General features: G+C 39.9%; 1 protein-coding gene and 1 pseudogene across 1 annotated transcript; both read right to left on the bottom strand.

The window, feature by feature from the left end:
- LOC144237540 (dnaJ homolog subfamily B member 6-like) overlaps window positions 1-2,794 on the bottom strand; it is an 11,558-nt pseudogene extending 8,764 nt beyond the window's left edge.
- SPRY3 (sprouty RTK signaling antagonist 3) lies at window positions 775-12,471 on the bottom strand. The gene is made up of 2 exons (XM_077771201.1): window positions 12,118-12,471; window positions 775-6,612 (listed from the first exon to the last, which is right to left on the bottom strand). The coding sequence occupies exon 2, from the start codon at window positions 6,507-6,509 to the stop codon at window positions 5,643-5,645; it is 867 nt and encodes a 288-aa protein (XP_077627327.1). The 5' UTR covers window positions 6,510-6,612; window positions 12,118-12,471; the 3' UTR covers window positions 775-5,642.
- Window positions 12,472-17,543: the final 5,072 nt, after the last annotated feature.

A 17,543-nucleotide genomic window follows, 5' to 3' on the forward strand; every position in this document is an offset into this window, starting at 1 on the left:
TTTCTGAAATTACTAACAGATATCAGAGTAGAAATGTGAAATAGACAGTTGGATATACGAATGAGAAGTTCAAAGGAATAGTCCAGGTTGGAGATACAATTTTGAAAGTCATCATGTAAACAGTACCCAAAGAGCATATCTCAAAGATCAATTGCTGAGATACTTGAATATGAAGAGGTGAGGGAAATGAAGGGATCCAGCAAAGAATACAGAGAAGGAGTAGACAGTGAAGTAGGAGGAAAACCAGAAGAATATGATATCCTGGAAGCCAAATGGTAAAAGTGTTTTAATGAGGATAGAATGAACAGCTATGTCAAATGGTGCTAGTAAGTCAGGTACATGAGAACAGAGAAGTAACCACTGGACTCAGTAAAGTTGATGTCATTGAAGGAGAGTTTTGCTGTATTGTTTGGAGTGATGGCATAGTTTCATTATTCACTTTGAAAATTTTTCAGAATTCTCCTATGCTCATCTTTTCTTACATGAAAAAAAGCAAGAATTAAATAAGTGGAATGCATCCCAATGCTTTGATGACATTGTCCATAGATATGAAGCTATATCAATGGGATGTTTTTATTAACTAGATGCTTTGACTTCATCTAAGTATGGTCGATCAGGCACAGGGGATTATTAAGTATAAGAATAAGGGATAGTACAGCTCTTAGAATATGTCTATATATATCATCATAATTAGTGACTGAAATAGAAAAAAGTTCAGTTGGCCACCAGAATGTTTTATTTTTATGTTGCAAAATAAATTGTTTAGCCATTTTTCCTGAATTTATTAACTTGACCAATTTTCCTGCTAAGTTGATGAAGCTTAAGTGAACATAAGTGCATGTACATGCATTGGTTTACACATGCTTTTTGAAAAGTTCAGTAAGATAAAGTTTCTTTTTATGCTAAGAAGAAAGATATTTTGAGACTTTGTTACTCCTCTAGTTGAACCAGGAACTTCATTTCCATACAGAAGGAAGCCTTTCAAAGCAAGTTGAGAATACATAGGTTCTCAAGTTCATTTGTCTCCCTATAGCATACACATAGCCACACACTTGTCTGGTCTGTAGTGGAACCACTACGTTACCCCTTGCTCCTGAGGTATGGGATGCCAAGGTACATGCTTGGACATCCACACGTGCACTACACAGAAGTGTGGGGGAGTTAATATCCTACAGGGAAGATATTTGATTATTGAGATAAGAGGCAGGAGATAAATTCTTCCCCCTTACTCCCCCAGATGGGCTGTATGGAGATGCAATATGGCCAGTCATAAGAAATTGAGAAATTAGCTTGTTGTGAAACAGATTGTGGCCAACACAATGATACACTCCTTTTTGTTTGTTCTCCTTCCTTCCCTAGCTCACTTTTTTTTCCCCTTACTCCTACTTCCCTGGGAGTACACATAAGCTTTTGCTTCAAGTTCTATTTTCTAAGAAACTCAGATTTCTGGAAATCATAATTCCACCAAAATTCAGAACTGTGTGACTTTGGATAGGTTATAGTCCCTCTCTATGTATCTTTTTCTCCAACTATACAATGTTGATGTTGGAGTAGATGTTCTTTAAGAGTCTTTCTGGCTCTGGAATAATACCAGGGTAAAGGATTGTCAGTATAAAGGCGGTGATGGGAAAAGGTAAGGTATTACACTTAACAATAGACATCAGTGGATTGCTTACATTTGAATCAGAAAAATGCTCTCAGCATAATCAATGAACTTAAATGTTAACAATTCCAACTAATCTCAAGTTCCAAAAATAGTTTTAGTTCTACTTTCTGCAGAAAGAAATCATATTAGTTTCCCCTGAGCCTATAAAGAAAAGGTCAAATTCTTAAAAACCCTTAAACTTCTCTGGCACAAGTCACAATATTTCTCTACTAGTTCTATACCATGAACTTCCTGAAAAATGGCAACTGTGTGCAAGCATGTTTTCAAAGGGAATACTAGAGAAGTTGGTAATGCCATCATCTTGGGAAGCAAGAGAGCTAATATATGATGTCTGTAACTATTGCTTCACTCCTAACAGAGGAACACATTTGTTTCAAGTCTTAGGCTGCAGATGAACTGCAGTTAGGGAAAGGACTATTCACTGTTTGGGGTTTGTTATACCAGAAGAGTTTGCATTATGCTCCAAACTTCTATACCTAACTCGGGAGCAAGGAGTTGGAACTCAGACAGCCTAGGATCAAATACTAGCTCCATATTTTACAAGCTTGTTACCTTCAGCAAGTTAAATAACCTCTCTGTGCTTTAGTTTTCACATCTATAAAATGGCAATTGTAATTGTATCTACATCTTAATATGGGCATTAAATGAGCCAATATAGGTAATGTGCTTAAAATAGTGCTTATAGCAGATAGTAAGCACTATATAAGTGTTCACTACATTTATTATAGCTATTGTGATGAAGGAAGATGCGCTGGAATTAAAGGAAAACTCTTGACTAAAACCATATGAGATGTACCAGGGAACCAATACATGGAAAGTAGTAGAGTAAGGTAGTAACAGATGACTGCAAAAAAAATGCAAAGCAGGAAACACCCTCTAAACATTCCTGTTTATACAGTACATGACACAAGGTAGAAAATAATTAAAACAGAGGCTTTCTACAGGATTTAGAGTTCTTTCATATATATTTTAAATATACTTGTGCAATACATTAAAATATATAGAGATGTGTGAATATATATATTTACACACACACATATATACATATACATATACATATATATAACTTCACAGAAGGGACGCAAATGCACACTCACACATCTGTACGCGTACCCCAACAGGACCCATCTATACGTAAACCAGATGCAGCCCATATCAGGCCAACTTGGACACAAGTGAAAGCCCTGACTCAGCAGCAGATTGCAGATTGCAATTGCATTTGAGTAACCCTTCAGTTTCTTCTACCAAGTGTAAGGCCATTTAGAAACACACTGAGAAGAGCTCTTCTGGGTGTATGGCAGAGCCCAGGGCCCCTCTGGCAGTGCACAATTTGCCTGAGTAAGGACTGCAGGATTGGGATATCAAGGAGCTATCAAAGAGGAGGGACTTGTGTTAGTTTGGGCCCTGAAACTAGTAAGCAAACATCCATAGAATAACTTTAGCTCCAGGAACAATGCACTAGAGTCATAGAATCCTTATATGTCTCAGCTCTAAGCAAATTTCAGGCATAAGCGGGGAGAAGTGTGTGTTGCTACTCATCACCATCCAGCTGGACTCAGAGAACTGGGCACAGCTTTAGGGGTAGATAAGTCAAAGTTCAATCAGCAGACTTGTAAGATTTTTAAAAGTTACTTAAAATTGAAAGATCTGAAAGCAACATAAGAGGTTACAGGTATTGGTTTGGGTTTATAATGTTCCAAGAAGCCAAACCTTATATATGGCACCATTTGCAGCAATATCATTAACATTATTAATAATAATCATAACATATTTATATACAAAAATAGAGCAAAGCAATTCTAGAAGAGGAGGTGAAAGTGAAAGTATGGGGCTGTGTACAGCCCAAATGTCAGTATACTTCAGGAAGATTCAGAACCAACAAAAACTGAGTGGCACATATTTCTATAGTATATATCCAACAAGGAGATATGGATGTTCTCTTCTTCTTCCCCCTGTGTATGACTATACATTTCTCTCCACCTCTCCACTCTGCAATACACATCCATGCACACTTTAAAAGAGATGATATATAAAGTCAGAGTCTGGAAGTCTTAAACTAAGTTGGAGCACCTTGATTTCAAGCAAGTGCCCTCAATCTCTGAATTCCTTAGTGAATTTTGGATTCACTTACAGAGGGAAACTGGATCTAATTCTCATGTCTTTTAGTAGCTGTCTTTAGGAGCCTGCCATCCCCACTGCAGCCTTTTCCCATTGAAGTGGATTCACAACACAGGCTCTTGGTATGTTTTTAAAAGAGAAGTCAGTTCTCTGCATTATATGTCTTTCATCTCAGTTTTCCACTGTCGCTGAAATTTAGGTTCTCGGGCAATTGCCATTGCAGACAAAGCCAGGAGTGAGCACAATGTGTGCAGCAAAGAGTAGGCGAAGGTACAGCTTGGTTAGGGGTTGTTTGTTTGTTTGTTTGTTTGTTTTTTCCACACTTGAGCTTCTACAGGTGACAGAGCCAAAGGTGATGTCCACTGGGGGCAGCCTCAACACCTGATAGTTAATTAGCTACCCACCATGCACTGCATAAAGACCAGCACACTAAGTTGGCATGGTTCCAGAAAATTGAATGGCAATGGCCTTCTGTCACTGTTAATAGAGTCCTAGGAGAAAAGTCCCATGACTTAATGTGGTGTAGGGTAGAGAATATTTAACTAGGAGTCAGAAGGCCTGAATTCTAGTCCCAACTCTGCTATGAACTCAGTGTGTGGCCTTGGGAAAATCCCTTCCCATCCCCAGGCCTCAGTTTTCCCATCTGTAAAATAAGGGCATTGAACTAGATTAACAGTTAAGATTTCTTCCAGCTCTAAAGTTTTATGACTTTTGATGTCCATAATTAAGGCCTGAGCCATGCAGTCTCAGGGCAGTTAGCTTCTAAGAGAGAACAGACCTTTGTAATATCCTTTGCTTTGTTCATTTAGCTATAAAGCACGTCTGCCTTTGGCACTTGGGTCAGACATACAAAGTTATGAGCATCCTGATTTACTATCCTACTCCGCATGCTAGTGGAATCTGTCAGTACTATACGTTGATTATTGGGAAAGGGAGTAAAACTCCAGCTAGTTAAACCTGGAAATGTAAGATAATTTCGTCTCATATGCTCACAAACAGGTGAGTGTGGTTATGAGTGCACACACACGTGTCAGGATATAGACTATTGCTAGTGATCAGTTCATTACAGTAATCCATTTCCCTTAATAAAATTTAGTAAATAGTATAGCATAGCAAAGTTTGGCGTCCAAGGAAACACCTATGGAAAACAGCACTTTTGGACATAGTAGAGAAAGAAAGACAGGTAGAGAGAGACAAAGATAGATCAAACAAGATAGAAATACAGGTAGAGAATGGGTTAGTCTGAAAGGGAGGGGGCAAAGGAGTAGAAGGAAGGAAGAAAGAAAAGGGAGGTAAAGTAAAAAGAGAGAGACTGGAAATGAATGGGGAAGGGGCACAGAACAAGAGGAGAGAGGGAGAAAAAGAGACTAAAGAAGAGAAGGGCAGTAAACAGGGAGAAGGGATCAGATTCCCTGGAATATTGAACGCTGTTCCACATGGACCTGTGAAAACCATCTTAGAAGAAAGTTTCCAAAGGCACTGTGGAAAGTAGAGTGACGCTCAGAGCCTGCGTCGAGAGGCATTATGTTGGGGAGCCCCTAAACCTCCACGTTGCGGGCTCTGTCAGCCCTCGGTGTCCAAATATCATGCCTATATATCACCTGAATTTGCCATGACAGCCACAGGCTAAAATGGCAAGGTGTAACAAGGTTGAAGAGGAGTGGGATAGATACTGTGAGAAAGAGCAAGGCATCCTGCACAAGGACGTACTTGGCCATTCCCCTGACACTGCAGGAGCAAAATTGGTGAGGCCCAAACTTTGGCTACTTTACTCCTCCTCCCCCTCTTCAAAGACGAGGCCTATGCTTCACTGATGGGGGCTAGAAGGAGAAAGCTCTGGATCCATTTTGTTAGGAGGTCATACAGACTTTTCCTGGGCCTTGGGGAATGGTGCACTACCAGAAGAGATTTTTCTGCACACAGTGTTGGTGTGCCTCTTACAGCGGCAGCCTGGTCGCCTGAGGCTGTCATAGCCCTGCTGGCACAGATGGAGGCATCCACGGGTAGGCAGGTAGCAGCACAGGCAAGGCAGGAAGAGGGAGATGAGGCTCATGGCTGCCCAGCGGACAAAGCAAGAGCTCGGCCCACAGGAGCAGGGCTCATCAGCGCAGTTGTCTTCATCATCAGTGGAGCAGTGGTAGAAGAGGCCTTTAACACAGCAGAGACAAGTGCCATAGTCGAGGAGGCTCTCGGCAGAGCAAAGGCAACGCTGGTTGCACAGCCAGCAGGAGGGGAGAGGACGAGCTGCCGTGCAGAGGACACATTTGCAGCGCCCACACTCCTCGCAGATGAAGAGGTGCTCACTGGGGTGCACTGCAGATTGCTCAGCTTCTCCCTTCAGAGCACCATCAACCTTGGGGTGGGCCCCTGCTCCAGGCTGGGTTCGGATGATGGACTGGCCTGAAGGTGAGGGGGTAATGCTGGCCAAGAGCCTTTGATCAGAGGCAGTGGTGCTATGGGACATTGAGCTGGCAATGCTAGACTGGCTCAGATGCTGAGGCAAGGGCTGCAATTGATGGCACTGGCTGAGACTGCGGGGAAGAGCAGTAGGCATGGTAGCCAGGGACCAATCAGATTTGTGGGTTTGCACTATAAGGGAAGGGCTGGAGAGGGCCTGTTTACAGGGGACTGGAGGCCGTTCCACATAATCATTGCTAGCATGAGTAGAGCGCAGCTGTTCAATAGGGAGAATTTGTTGGAAATCATCTGTCACCGCGGCATCCATTTTGCCTTGATTCTTGAGTTCTGAGTGGTTTTGGGTCAGGGTGGCACTTGTGGTGATAGAGAGCCCTTGTTGTTACATGGACTTTAGGGCACATCAGAAAATCCTGGGAGAGAAGAAATAGAAACAACACATGAGAACACAGAGNTTTGCAGGGAGCTCAACAAAGCTGAAGCCCTGTCTCCTCTACCACTACCTTCTGTTACTTTAAGGTAGTCCTCATGTTATACCTTTATTCTGTAATTGACCTTGCCTACTTCTTTACAAGCAAATCTGGACAACTCATCCATACTATAAAGCACTCTGGGACCAAAGCTCAGATCATTGATTCCTTTTGTATTTCATCATGTGACTAGGGTCACAAGAGCAGCTACCTCAGAGAAATCTAGGCCTTGAGCATCAAAATTCTAATAAAAATGGAACCTAATTTCAAATGCAAAGGCTACATCCTGAAGCAATGCCAACGTAAAAGAAAAAGCCTCACATGTCTTCCATGAGAAGTTGCGTGAATGTGTATGTATGAGAGATAAAGGTGAACATATATGTATCATCAATCAAAATTCTCCCTTCAGCAAAATTTCTGATAAGCATAAATAAACAGATGAGAATGGAATTGCTTGATTCAGTGAATATAGGCAGGCAAGATGTGATAATGGCACTGATATGGCAGAGACACAGACGGCAAAAATCAGGCTATCTGTAGAATAATAGGAAAAAAACTTTCCAAAATTTTAAGGAAGCCAAGACCAATCATCTTGCAGTTCTCCTCACCTTTATGCTGCTGTAACTTACTGAACAGATAATTCTAAGTGGCAGTGTGCCTCCAGAATCAAACTTTTATTCATGTGGGAGTAACACTGGGGCTGAGGGAACCATGAAAGACGTACTCAGAATTATTTGAACTATCACCAGTATCTGTACCTATTACCACCTTAAGTCAAGTCTACATTGATGAGACTTACTAGGCAGAATCTACTTGAACTGCTTTTCCCTACCTTTACCTTACACAATAAATTGGCTTTCTTAAAGAGCAACAACGTTTTATATCAGATCTAAACCAAGCTGAATATCTAGAAAGCATATATGCTTGTGTCTCCATTGTAGCACGATCAGGAACTGGTGGGTGGACATTCCCTGAAAGATTTGATTGAGCCTAGAACTGTTACTGGTGACTATGAGGAAAATGTTGTACAAACAGTAGAAACTGTATTGCAACACCTGGAAGACTGGGCACCCCGAAAGGTGTACACAAGAAAACCTAAACACAAATCCCAGAGTCATCCTGGAGGCATTAGGACCTAGGAAACACTAGCATGAATAAAGCATATATTTGAAATCCATCATATTTCAGGCTTCCTCAAAATAGATCGATTACTCACACTACTGTATAGAATGCAAAGCTTGAATGAGTAATAGAAATGAACAAGTGAAAGAGGATAGTGCTTGATTAGATTTCCATAAGCAAGCAAACACGACACTGAAATGTGCCCAAAGCTCAGTAACAGGAGAAATAAGGATGTCGTTCATACAGGCCTCAGTGGCTAATAATATGACCAGACTCATTGCCTTTTGAGGCTGTATCCCCATACAAACCTGTTTAGTTGAATTTACATCTGTTCATTTTTTGAAAAGAAGATTTAATTTGGTTAAAAATAACTTTCTGGCACATCACATAGAAGAACCAGTCTGACTATAATTTCACTTTTTAGCTAGTTGTTTTTGTGTTATTTAATGCAGCAGAAGAGAATGCAGATAAACACTGTGGCCATTCTAAGACTCAAATACCTATAAAACTTTCGTCAAATCACTTGCTTTGTTTGGGCCTCAATTTCACTATCTATATAATTATAGGGGTAAACTAGGTGATTTTGCAGGACTGAGCCCTATTATGGTCTATCATTCTGTAAGTACACAGTTTGGCAAAAAAAAATTTATCTTTGTCTATAGCTTCCACACCTTCAATCCTTGAGGGTAAACTAAGTAATATGCCCTTGTTCATTTGGGCATTCAAAAGCAAAATTGATGTTTCTTTTATTTACTTGGACTCACAGTCTCCTGAAGCCTCCAACATCTACCTTTGCTGTACTTTGTTAAGACTAATAATCTTAGCTTTGGAAAGGAAAAAGCAGTTTTCATTGGAACAGCTAAATAAACAAAGAAACATTGTTCAGCTGACCTGAAGGGTATGTGGCTATAGAAGCTTTGGATCAGGAGAATTCTTTTGGCAAATTTGTAAGAAATAGATTTATTTCCCATTGATCAGATAAAGAATGTGTCAGGCTCTTTTTGTTCTTTATACTATAAGAACAGGAAAAAATACACTGGAGGCATTTCAGACTCATTGATTTCCCAAAGGAAACTAGATTCAAGTCATATTGGAAGTTACAAAAATCAGTAACTCAAAGGAAGGCATACAAGGCCTCAAAGTTACAAGAGATAATCATATGGAATTCCAAGGGTATCAGTACGTATCTCAGGGACATGCCCAGAAGGTTCAAAAGCTAAACTTGGAGGAATCTAGGTCATAATTGAAATGACTCAGAATCATGTTCAAAGGGGATCCTGTCTTGGCAGCAGAAGGGTATATACCGTGCTTAAGTTAAGAAGGTGTATCTAGATATTGATCAGATTGCTGTAAGACTGAGAGGTTGAGATGCTTGGTTGGATGATTAAAGGAAGCTTTGGGCATTGGTTTGGGATGATGAAGTATTACTGTCTTGTTTACAAGGGGCCTAACAGGATGAACTCGGAAGGTTTCTTCCTGCCCTGCAGAATCTTTTATTAGAATGGACTGTGGAAAATCTGCAATACAGAGGACAGGAGGACCTGGGTAACATTAGGGTGTTGAGAAGGATAAAACAAGATTGAATGATAGTAAATTGTTTGCCAATCTGACTAACTGGATGAACTGAAATAGATACTGTAGGGAAAGGTAAAAGGCGGGAAGTTAAGAAACAACAAGAGACTGCTACAGCAGATAGATTAGATGAAAAACTACTACTGCATGCATGTTTATGATTCAGAAATCTACCCATTAAAGGGCCATTCACTGTGAGCAGAAACAGTTAAAAAAAAAAAAAAACAACTGGGCTGTTGGTGAGTTCTATAGTCTATTAAATGAGAGAATATGCATATCAAATATTACAAATAGGAGCCAAAGTGATTACAAGTCTTGGCTGCACATTGGTGGGATCTGGTGATTTCTGTCACGTAGTGCCTCTGCAGTAATGAATGATGCATTGTAAACCCACTCCCATGTCAGTCCCTCTGGCCAGGTGCTCATAGCTTTCTCAACAGTTTTTCTGCAGCCCTGAAATTTTCTATGTTCACCTAAACAGAAATTTCTTTTCTTATGCCAACTAAGGGACTAGAGAGCTAAACCTATTCAAGAAATGCTGTTTGTTAATGAAAAAAAAATATTTACTTCCTGGAACCTAAAATCTGCCATGTTGAGACCAAAGTTGAAAACTTCCTTATCTAAAGCCCTACTATGCTAATACCTTAAGACAGCTCTGATTTCTTTGGTAAATCCTTCCTGAAACAATATGACTCAACCTCAATTTCAAAGAGGAGGGGAAAGGAGAGCCTGGCTCCTGTTTTCTCCCACTCCCATGGGTTCAATGCTGTTTTGTACCTTACTGTGTAACAGCTCTGGGGTGTGTTACTTTTTTTCTGTGCTCTGCTGTTATATACACTCGTTCTCAGAATAACTGAAAGCAAACATAGGGGGAATTTCTGCTATGGCTTTATATGTTTTCTTAGTTCTACTGTTCCAAAGTCTGCTCTCCAAAAATCCCTCTCTGTGCAAAAGCATTTGCATCTCTATCAAAGCACTCCCCCCTTACAAATACCAAGTTGTATATAGTTTACATTACTAACCTCTCAGCCACTGACTGGGCCTCCCTCCTACCACATACATCTTGCTGGAGCTGCCAGGTTCTCACCACATTTAACTCTTAACTTGTCACTTTGCTACCCTAGTCCTATTCATTACTTTAATAGTTTCATTAAGACTCGGGGCAGTTTATTTCAAACTGGAGAGTCTTGTAGTTTTAAGACCTTGCATTTTTAAAGATATAGGTGTTTCAGTGATGAGCAGGACATGGAAAAACTGTAATAACAAAGGAATTCACATAATTCTAATCCTGAAGAAAATGCTAGTTGTTCGTTTAAGAAGTAGGAGTCTTTCTTTAAACCTCAAATCCTTGTATAAGATACCAGAAGTTTAAGTTCTAGTCCCAACTACAACTCTACTTTGTTTTGTGACTGTGGGAGAGTGACTTCCGTCCCAAGCCTCAGTTTCTTTATCTGCAAAATGAGGGGCACAAAAGGAGGGCTTTTAAAGCCCCTTCTCATCTTGATACTCTAAATGTTTTATGCTGGATTTGCTGGTTGCATTTCTCTGTCTCAGAAAGTCTTTCATGAAGAAGAAGTCTCCTTCCTTTAGATTTTTTAATTCCTCACTATCCAACTCTTCAACTCTGAATAAAAACCCTCCAAATCCAAGTCACTCAGACCACCATCTAGATTGTTTCACAGCTAGAGACACCTAAAAGCAGAACACAAAGAAACCAAAATGCATAGAATAAAGTCTTAGTAAATGTTTATTTAGAGGTACAGGGAGTAAGACTAATACTTCCTTGTGGATAAAATGCTAGCCTGGGCCTTATTGGTATGTATGTATGCAGACGACTTGTTGGGAACATGATTTAACACCTGGTATATCCAAATTCATATAATAGCACATTATGTTACAATGAGGTTTTAATGTACCCAGAAAAGCAACAATAGTTTACATTTCAAAATAGATTTTCTGTTTCAGAGTTCAAGGTCTGTTTTCTGTTCATCCAACTTGGTTTCCAGCACGCAGAGGTGAATGATAATTATAATTCGCTACAGGAATGGAAGGGAATATAAACCACTGTACTAGGTCCTATCAAATGCCTATTGGCTAACTGGACATGCTCACAGGTTCTCACTTTTGACGAAATTTCTGTATGCCACACAGAGACATGTACACACACACAGAGGCATGGATCCAGAGATTTCTAAATCACTGCTCTGACTCAATGTAAGTAGGGGGTTATGCCGTGTCAGCTTGCGCCATTTCTACCCAGGGCAAGGTGATGTGATGAAATCTGAACGATGCACAGCCCAGACTTGTGAGCCAATAGCAGACTAGCCCCACGCTGACAGGATGCCCGCTGGGCAGCCAGACTGGCCTCAGCACGGGCTCTCCCTACGTCCTCAGCTTGGGTGGTTAGGCTGCGCTATAAGGGGCTTAGGCAAGCACCAAAATGCATTTAAAGGTCAACAGGCTAGAAATTAAACTGACATTTGGCTACAGAAGGGTTATTTTGAAATTCCATTTTGATTTATAAATTTCCAATACGCATAGTTTTGTGCAAAAGATGATTCATTTAAATCTCATTTAAATGGTTTTCATTTTATTTTACCCACGCGTTTGCTCTTGTACGCGTGCACACGCGCGCGCGCACACACGCGCACACACACACACACACACACACACAGGATGGCTGGAATGAATGGCAATCTGTGCATTGCATAGAAAGAATTCTAGGGTCTTTAAGAGCTAATCTCTATGGCTTACCTTGAGGAAAGGGTTTATCCATGCTGAGAAAAGCAGAAGAACTAATGCCCCATTTGGCTCAAAAGACCTCTTCTTCTCCTGAGTCTTTAGGTTTCTCCACCTCGCTTCGGAAAGTCTGAATGAAAACTCCACTGGCAGTGGAGCCAGAAACAGAGATAGTTCTGTGTCGGTCTTTCTGACACAGCAGAGAAAACGGAAAGAAGGGGGGAAAAAAACCGAAAAAAAACAAAAAAACGATGGTGCGGGGGGTGGGGAGGAGAGTCAGACCTGTAGTGGCAGATACTTTGTATGGGTTTTACATGCAGATCTAAATCTTGATGCACGTATTCCCCAAAGAAAGCTCAGCAGGGCAAGTTGTTCATCTCCTCCTCCTCTTTCTCCTCCTCCGCCTCTTCTTTCTCCTCCTCCTTCTTCTATTTCTCCTCCCCCTCCTCCTCCGCCTCTTTCTCCTCCCCTTCTCCTCCTCCTCCTCTTTCTTTCCCCCTCCTCCTTCAGCGTTTTCCTTCCCTCCTCTTCCCTCCCCCTTCCCTCCTCCCGTTCTTCCTTCTTTACCTCCTCCCCCTCTTTCTCTTCTGCCTCCGCCTCCGCCTCCGCTTCTGTCTCCTCCAATCTGACGGATGAACCAAAGCAGCAGAAACTGCAGTTGTAGACGCAGGCTATCTCAACAGAGCAATAGATACCGCTAGTGTGTGATTATTTATACAGCTCAGGGTGTGTTGGTATATAATCTGCAGAGACGGGGGTGGGGGAGGGGGATGAGATTGCAGTGTGTTCGGCTCAGCTAGCTAGCTGGCTGTTTTGTGAATGTAGATGATTTCTGAAGGTCTTGTGAATGGATTATAGGGGAGGATGGGAGGGAAGGGATTTATTGCTCCTTGTTATAATTTCTTTCTCTCCCTCTCTCTGTGTCGTTTGCTTTCCCGGAGCTGTAGCTCTTAATGCTTAGCTAAGTGGCGTCATCCAGTTGAAATTGAATCGACCCATTAGAACTCCCCATAGGAATCTCTGTATCCGGTCCCTGGGTAATGATTGAAACAAAATTTAAAGGGGAATGGGGGTGGGGTGGAAAGCAGCAATTTTAAGGAGGCCTAATTTAAATATATCTGCCGATCACAGTCCTACCAAACCACTCAGCCCTTGCTGAGTGATTGCTGCTTCAATCAGAAAGACAGAGGTTCTCCTTTGTTTCAGGGTTTCTCCCACCTCTTCCCCGCATTCATTCCTAATTTTTCAGCACTAATTATAATTATCCATCCATCATTTATTGAGAAATCATTACCCAACTTACTTTCCCTTTCTGCCTTTAGTATGCCATACAATCAACAAATATTTTTTGAGTGCCTTCTTTTGTGCTCGGTATTGTGGATTCAATAAGTAAGACAGAATCCCTGCCTTCATACAGCCTTCTTGGGACAGCCTGTCTTCTGAAAATAAGGCAGTTTTGGACATTTTCTCTTAAAGTGAAGATCGAAGTTTTCTATAAGTTATCCTCAGTCCAGTATTTAATTCAACAGGAATGGGTCTTACTTTTGGGCATCCAGACAGAAGCATTTGGATGAAAACAAGCTCGTTTTTTAAAATAAAAGAGATCTGATTTCAAGTCCTGCTTCAATGGACAAGTAGCAGGAGCTTGATCATCAACATTCTTAGGATGTTTTGCTTACCCCATCTGTAAAATTGAGATGGTAAATGGTGACAGTTCAGAGTAAAACAAACCTGTGAGTCAGGAAACTCAGATTCTTAATCTTACTCTAACTCCTTGTGTGACCTTTGCAATTTACTTTCCTTCTAGTGCCTCAATTTCTACATTTACTTGAGGAGATCTGATTACGTAATTACTAAGGTCTCTTCTAGCTCTGACATCCTATTATGCACACCCTTGCAGGGCAGGTAACAAAACATGGGATTAAAAACATATATGGTTGTGTCGGTCTACATGCACGTATATGTATGTGTGTGTCAAAGGTGTTCCAAACTCTTTTGGTGATGTGTATGTATATATAGTTTATACACACACATATGCATACATACATATGTATATGTGTGTGTGTATAATTTCTCAGCAAATCCAGATCTCTCCCTAAGCATAATTTCTAGAGTCAAGAGATTTGCCTATGTAAATTCTTCTCTTTTGTGGCTCAGACTTCTTCTTTACTCTTTATCTGGACTTGAACTTATCTAGATCATGAAAACCATTAAAGCGAATCTGTAGTTTCATCTGCAAAAGAGGATAGACTTACTAATATATTAATTCACCCATTTGTTTTTCAAGAGATATTTATTGCACTTCAGCTATGTGCCAACTATTTTACTAACTAGATTCAGGTCAAACAAATCAGGGTTTAAATTTTTGCTCCTAACTTTATAAGCTATCTGACTTTGGGCATCTCAATTCACCTCTGAGAACCTGTGTGTTCATCTTTAAAATGGAGGTAACAGTAGTCCCTACATCAAAGGATTGTGCTATTTCCTATAGATTGAATAAAGTCTTGCATCTGAAAGGTTTATTATGTGTCTGGCATCTGTTAAGTGCTCAATGAACAGTAAATATGAATATTAAGAAAATTAAGAAGTGGTTCTCATCTTAATATAGCCCATAGGAGGGGAAGGAGAAAATTTCAATTTGAAATCCTTTTATATTTTAAGGTCCAGCTTTAAATTTGAATAGATATATGCCAAATATATCTTTCTTAAATGTGGCTAATTTTCATACTGTATTCCTTTGTTCAAAAACTTATTGTTAATTCTTAGAACATTAAGTTTAAATTACTCTGCCTGTCAATCAAGTTATTCTTCAACTCTATACATTCTACTCCTCAACAGATCTTTTAACATAAAACAAGTTGAATGTTTCACTCTCTAAGGTACCAATGTGCATGCCTACCAATCCAGCTTTTCATATTACCCTTCACATGAGTTATATATATTTATTAATTCTCTGCCTTGAGGTCCTAATTCCTCTGTTAATCCTTCCCTGACTACTAAGGCTCCTTTCTGCTCTAAAGCTCTGTGATAGTTTTTACTAATACCCTAACTTATTTCTACATTTGAAACTCCTACAACACTTTTATCTATGTCCTATCCTCATTATTCAGCAGATTTTGTTAGATGCTTTACCTTCTTTCAAAATATTTTTGACTTAATTGTCATATCAGAAATGATTTCAACAACCAGTTGCTATAAGTATGGAAAGATGTATTTAACTCATGATAAAGCCACAACTTAGAGATTTCTAAAACATAGTAGTAAGGAAGATATTTGGAGGGCAGAGTGATTTTTCTGTTGTCCTTCAAGGTTACTTATTTAGTTTTTCAAATTACTGGCTTTTAGAAATAGGTGGATTGATCTGTGGTAAGACAGTATTTCCAAGTTCAATTGGAATTGAATTAATGTCAGCAAGGTATCTATAAAGACAAAAAAGCCATTGGATTGGGAGGCAGGAGACCTGTGTTTGCTTCTAGGCCAACACTGTCACTAACTAGCTGTATGATCTTAGACAACTCATTGTATTTCTCTAAATGTTTCCTGAAAAACACACCATTAACTAAAGAGCTAAGAAAGCATGTTTCCTGCAATACACTGAATCTAAGTTTGTAAAATAAGTTGTCAGATATCACATAATGAATTTTGTAATGTCTCAATACCAGTTTTTGTATATAATTGTACTATCCCCAATATCTTATCAAAAATCATGAAACTGCAGGGGCATCTGGGTGGCTCGGTCAGTTAAGCATCCAACTTTTTATTTAAATTTCTATTTATTTGTTTGTTTGAGAATGAGAGATAGAGACAGAACAAGAGAGAGAGACAGAGACAGAGAGAGATAGAGAGAGAGAGAGAGAGAATGAGTGGGGGAGGGGTAGAGAGAGAAGGAAACGATTCAAAGCAGGCTCTGCAGTAACAGCAGACAGACCAATGCAGGGCTGTGAGATCATGACCTGAGCCAAAGTCAGACACTTAACCAACTGAGCCACCCAGGTGCCCCAGCATCTAAGTCTTTTCTTTTTTTTAAATAGTTTATTGTCAACTTGGTTTCCATATAACACCCAGTGNAGTCTAGGCCAGCATCTAAGTCCTGATTACAGCTCAGGTCATGCTCTCAGTTCATGGAATCAAGCCCTGTGCTTGGGATTCTCGCTCTCCTTCTTTTTCTCTCTGTCTCTCTCAAACTAAATAAAGTTTTTTGAAAATCATGAAACTACAAATAATCTTTCAGAAACATAACAGCTTAAAGCACAAATAAAAAATATTTATGTAGATTGCCAAGAGTCAAATATTTGTTTAATAGGCATTAATTGAGTGACCAATGTGCTAGGTGCTGGGGATACAGCAGTGAAGACAAATATCATAAATGTTATATCTACCCTCAAAGGGATCACTGTCTAGAAGTGGAGACAGACAATTATAATAAAAGGTTATAAAGGAAAGGACAGATACCTAAACTGGTCTTTAAGTGTACAAGGGAGTCCAATGACATAGATATTCAGGGCTATCAAGTAGTTTGGAATAGTTAGAGCAAAAATCCTTGAAGGGATTTGCAGATGAAAGGGTTCTGTGGTNACCTAAGTCAAATTCCAGATCAGCCACTTGCCAGCTATGTATCTTTGGCCAAGTTACTTAATCTCTTTGGGCCTTGGTTTCTCATTTGTAAAATCAGTACAATTTACAAATGTACCTCATAGGGTTGTTGTGAGAATTAAATGGTTTAAAACATGTTAAATGCTTAGAACAGTTTCTGGCACAGAACAGAACTCTCTCACCCCCCACTGGAATGTCAACTCCATGAGAGAAGGAAATTTAGTTGTTGAATCATCAGCACTTAGTGAGTGGCCCATAGAAGGCATTGTTGAATGAATGATCATTAACATAATTATTATTTTTATGTGTATCTTAGGATAAGAGGTAATAATGTTGAATNGAAGGATGAGAAGGATAGTAGAGCCAAAGGGAACAGCATGTGCAGAAACCAAGAGGTAAGAGAGGGGATGACGGAATGAACTGCAAAAAGAACTATCACCGAATCTCCCAAACAACAAAACGCCTGGCACAGAGCAGATGCTCAAAAATATTTGATAAATAAAAGAATGAATAAAAACAATTACAAGCAGAGATAACAGAACTAATAAAGATACAAAGATGTGAAAATAATAGTTTTATAAACCATTCTAAGAGGGTCCCCTACACTCATAGCTTGAACAAATTAGGAGCAGAAATTTTCTCAAGATGGCACCACCCAGCTGTTTTATTNATCATGGAATGAAGCCCTGTGTCACGCTCTGCACTGAGCATGGTGCCTGTTTGGGATTCTCTTTCTCTCTGTCTCTGTCTCTGTCTCTGTCTCTCCCCTTCTGTCCCTCTCCCCCACTCTCACTATCTTTCTAAAAATAATAAAATAAAATAATAGTTATCATAATTTTTATCCATAA

Source organism: Crocuta crocuta, unplaced genomic scaffold (genome assembly GCF_008692635.1).
Source record: "Crocuta crocuta isolate KB4526 unplaced genomic scaffold, BGI_CrCroc_1.0 scaffold605, whole genome shotgun sequence".
In the NCBI taxonomy this organism is placed as follows: Eukaryota; Metazoa; Chordata; class Mammalia; order Carnivora; family Hyaenidae; genus Crocuta; species Crocuta crocuta.

What these genes read in the sequence shown, in the direction of transcription:
- SPRY3 (XM_077771201.1), bottom strand. Translation starts at nt 6,509, where the DNA reads ATGGATGCCGCGGTGACAGATGATTTCCAACAAATTCTCCCTATTGAA.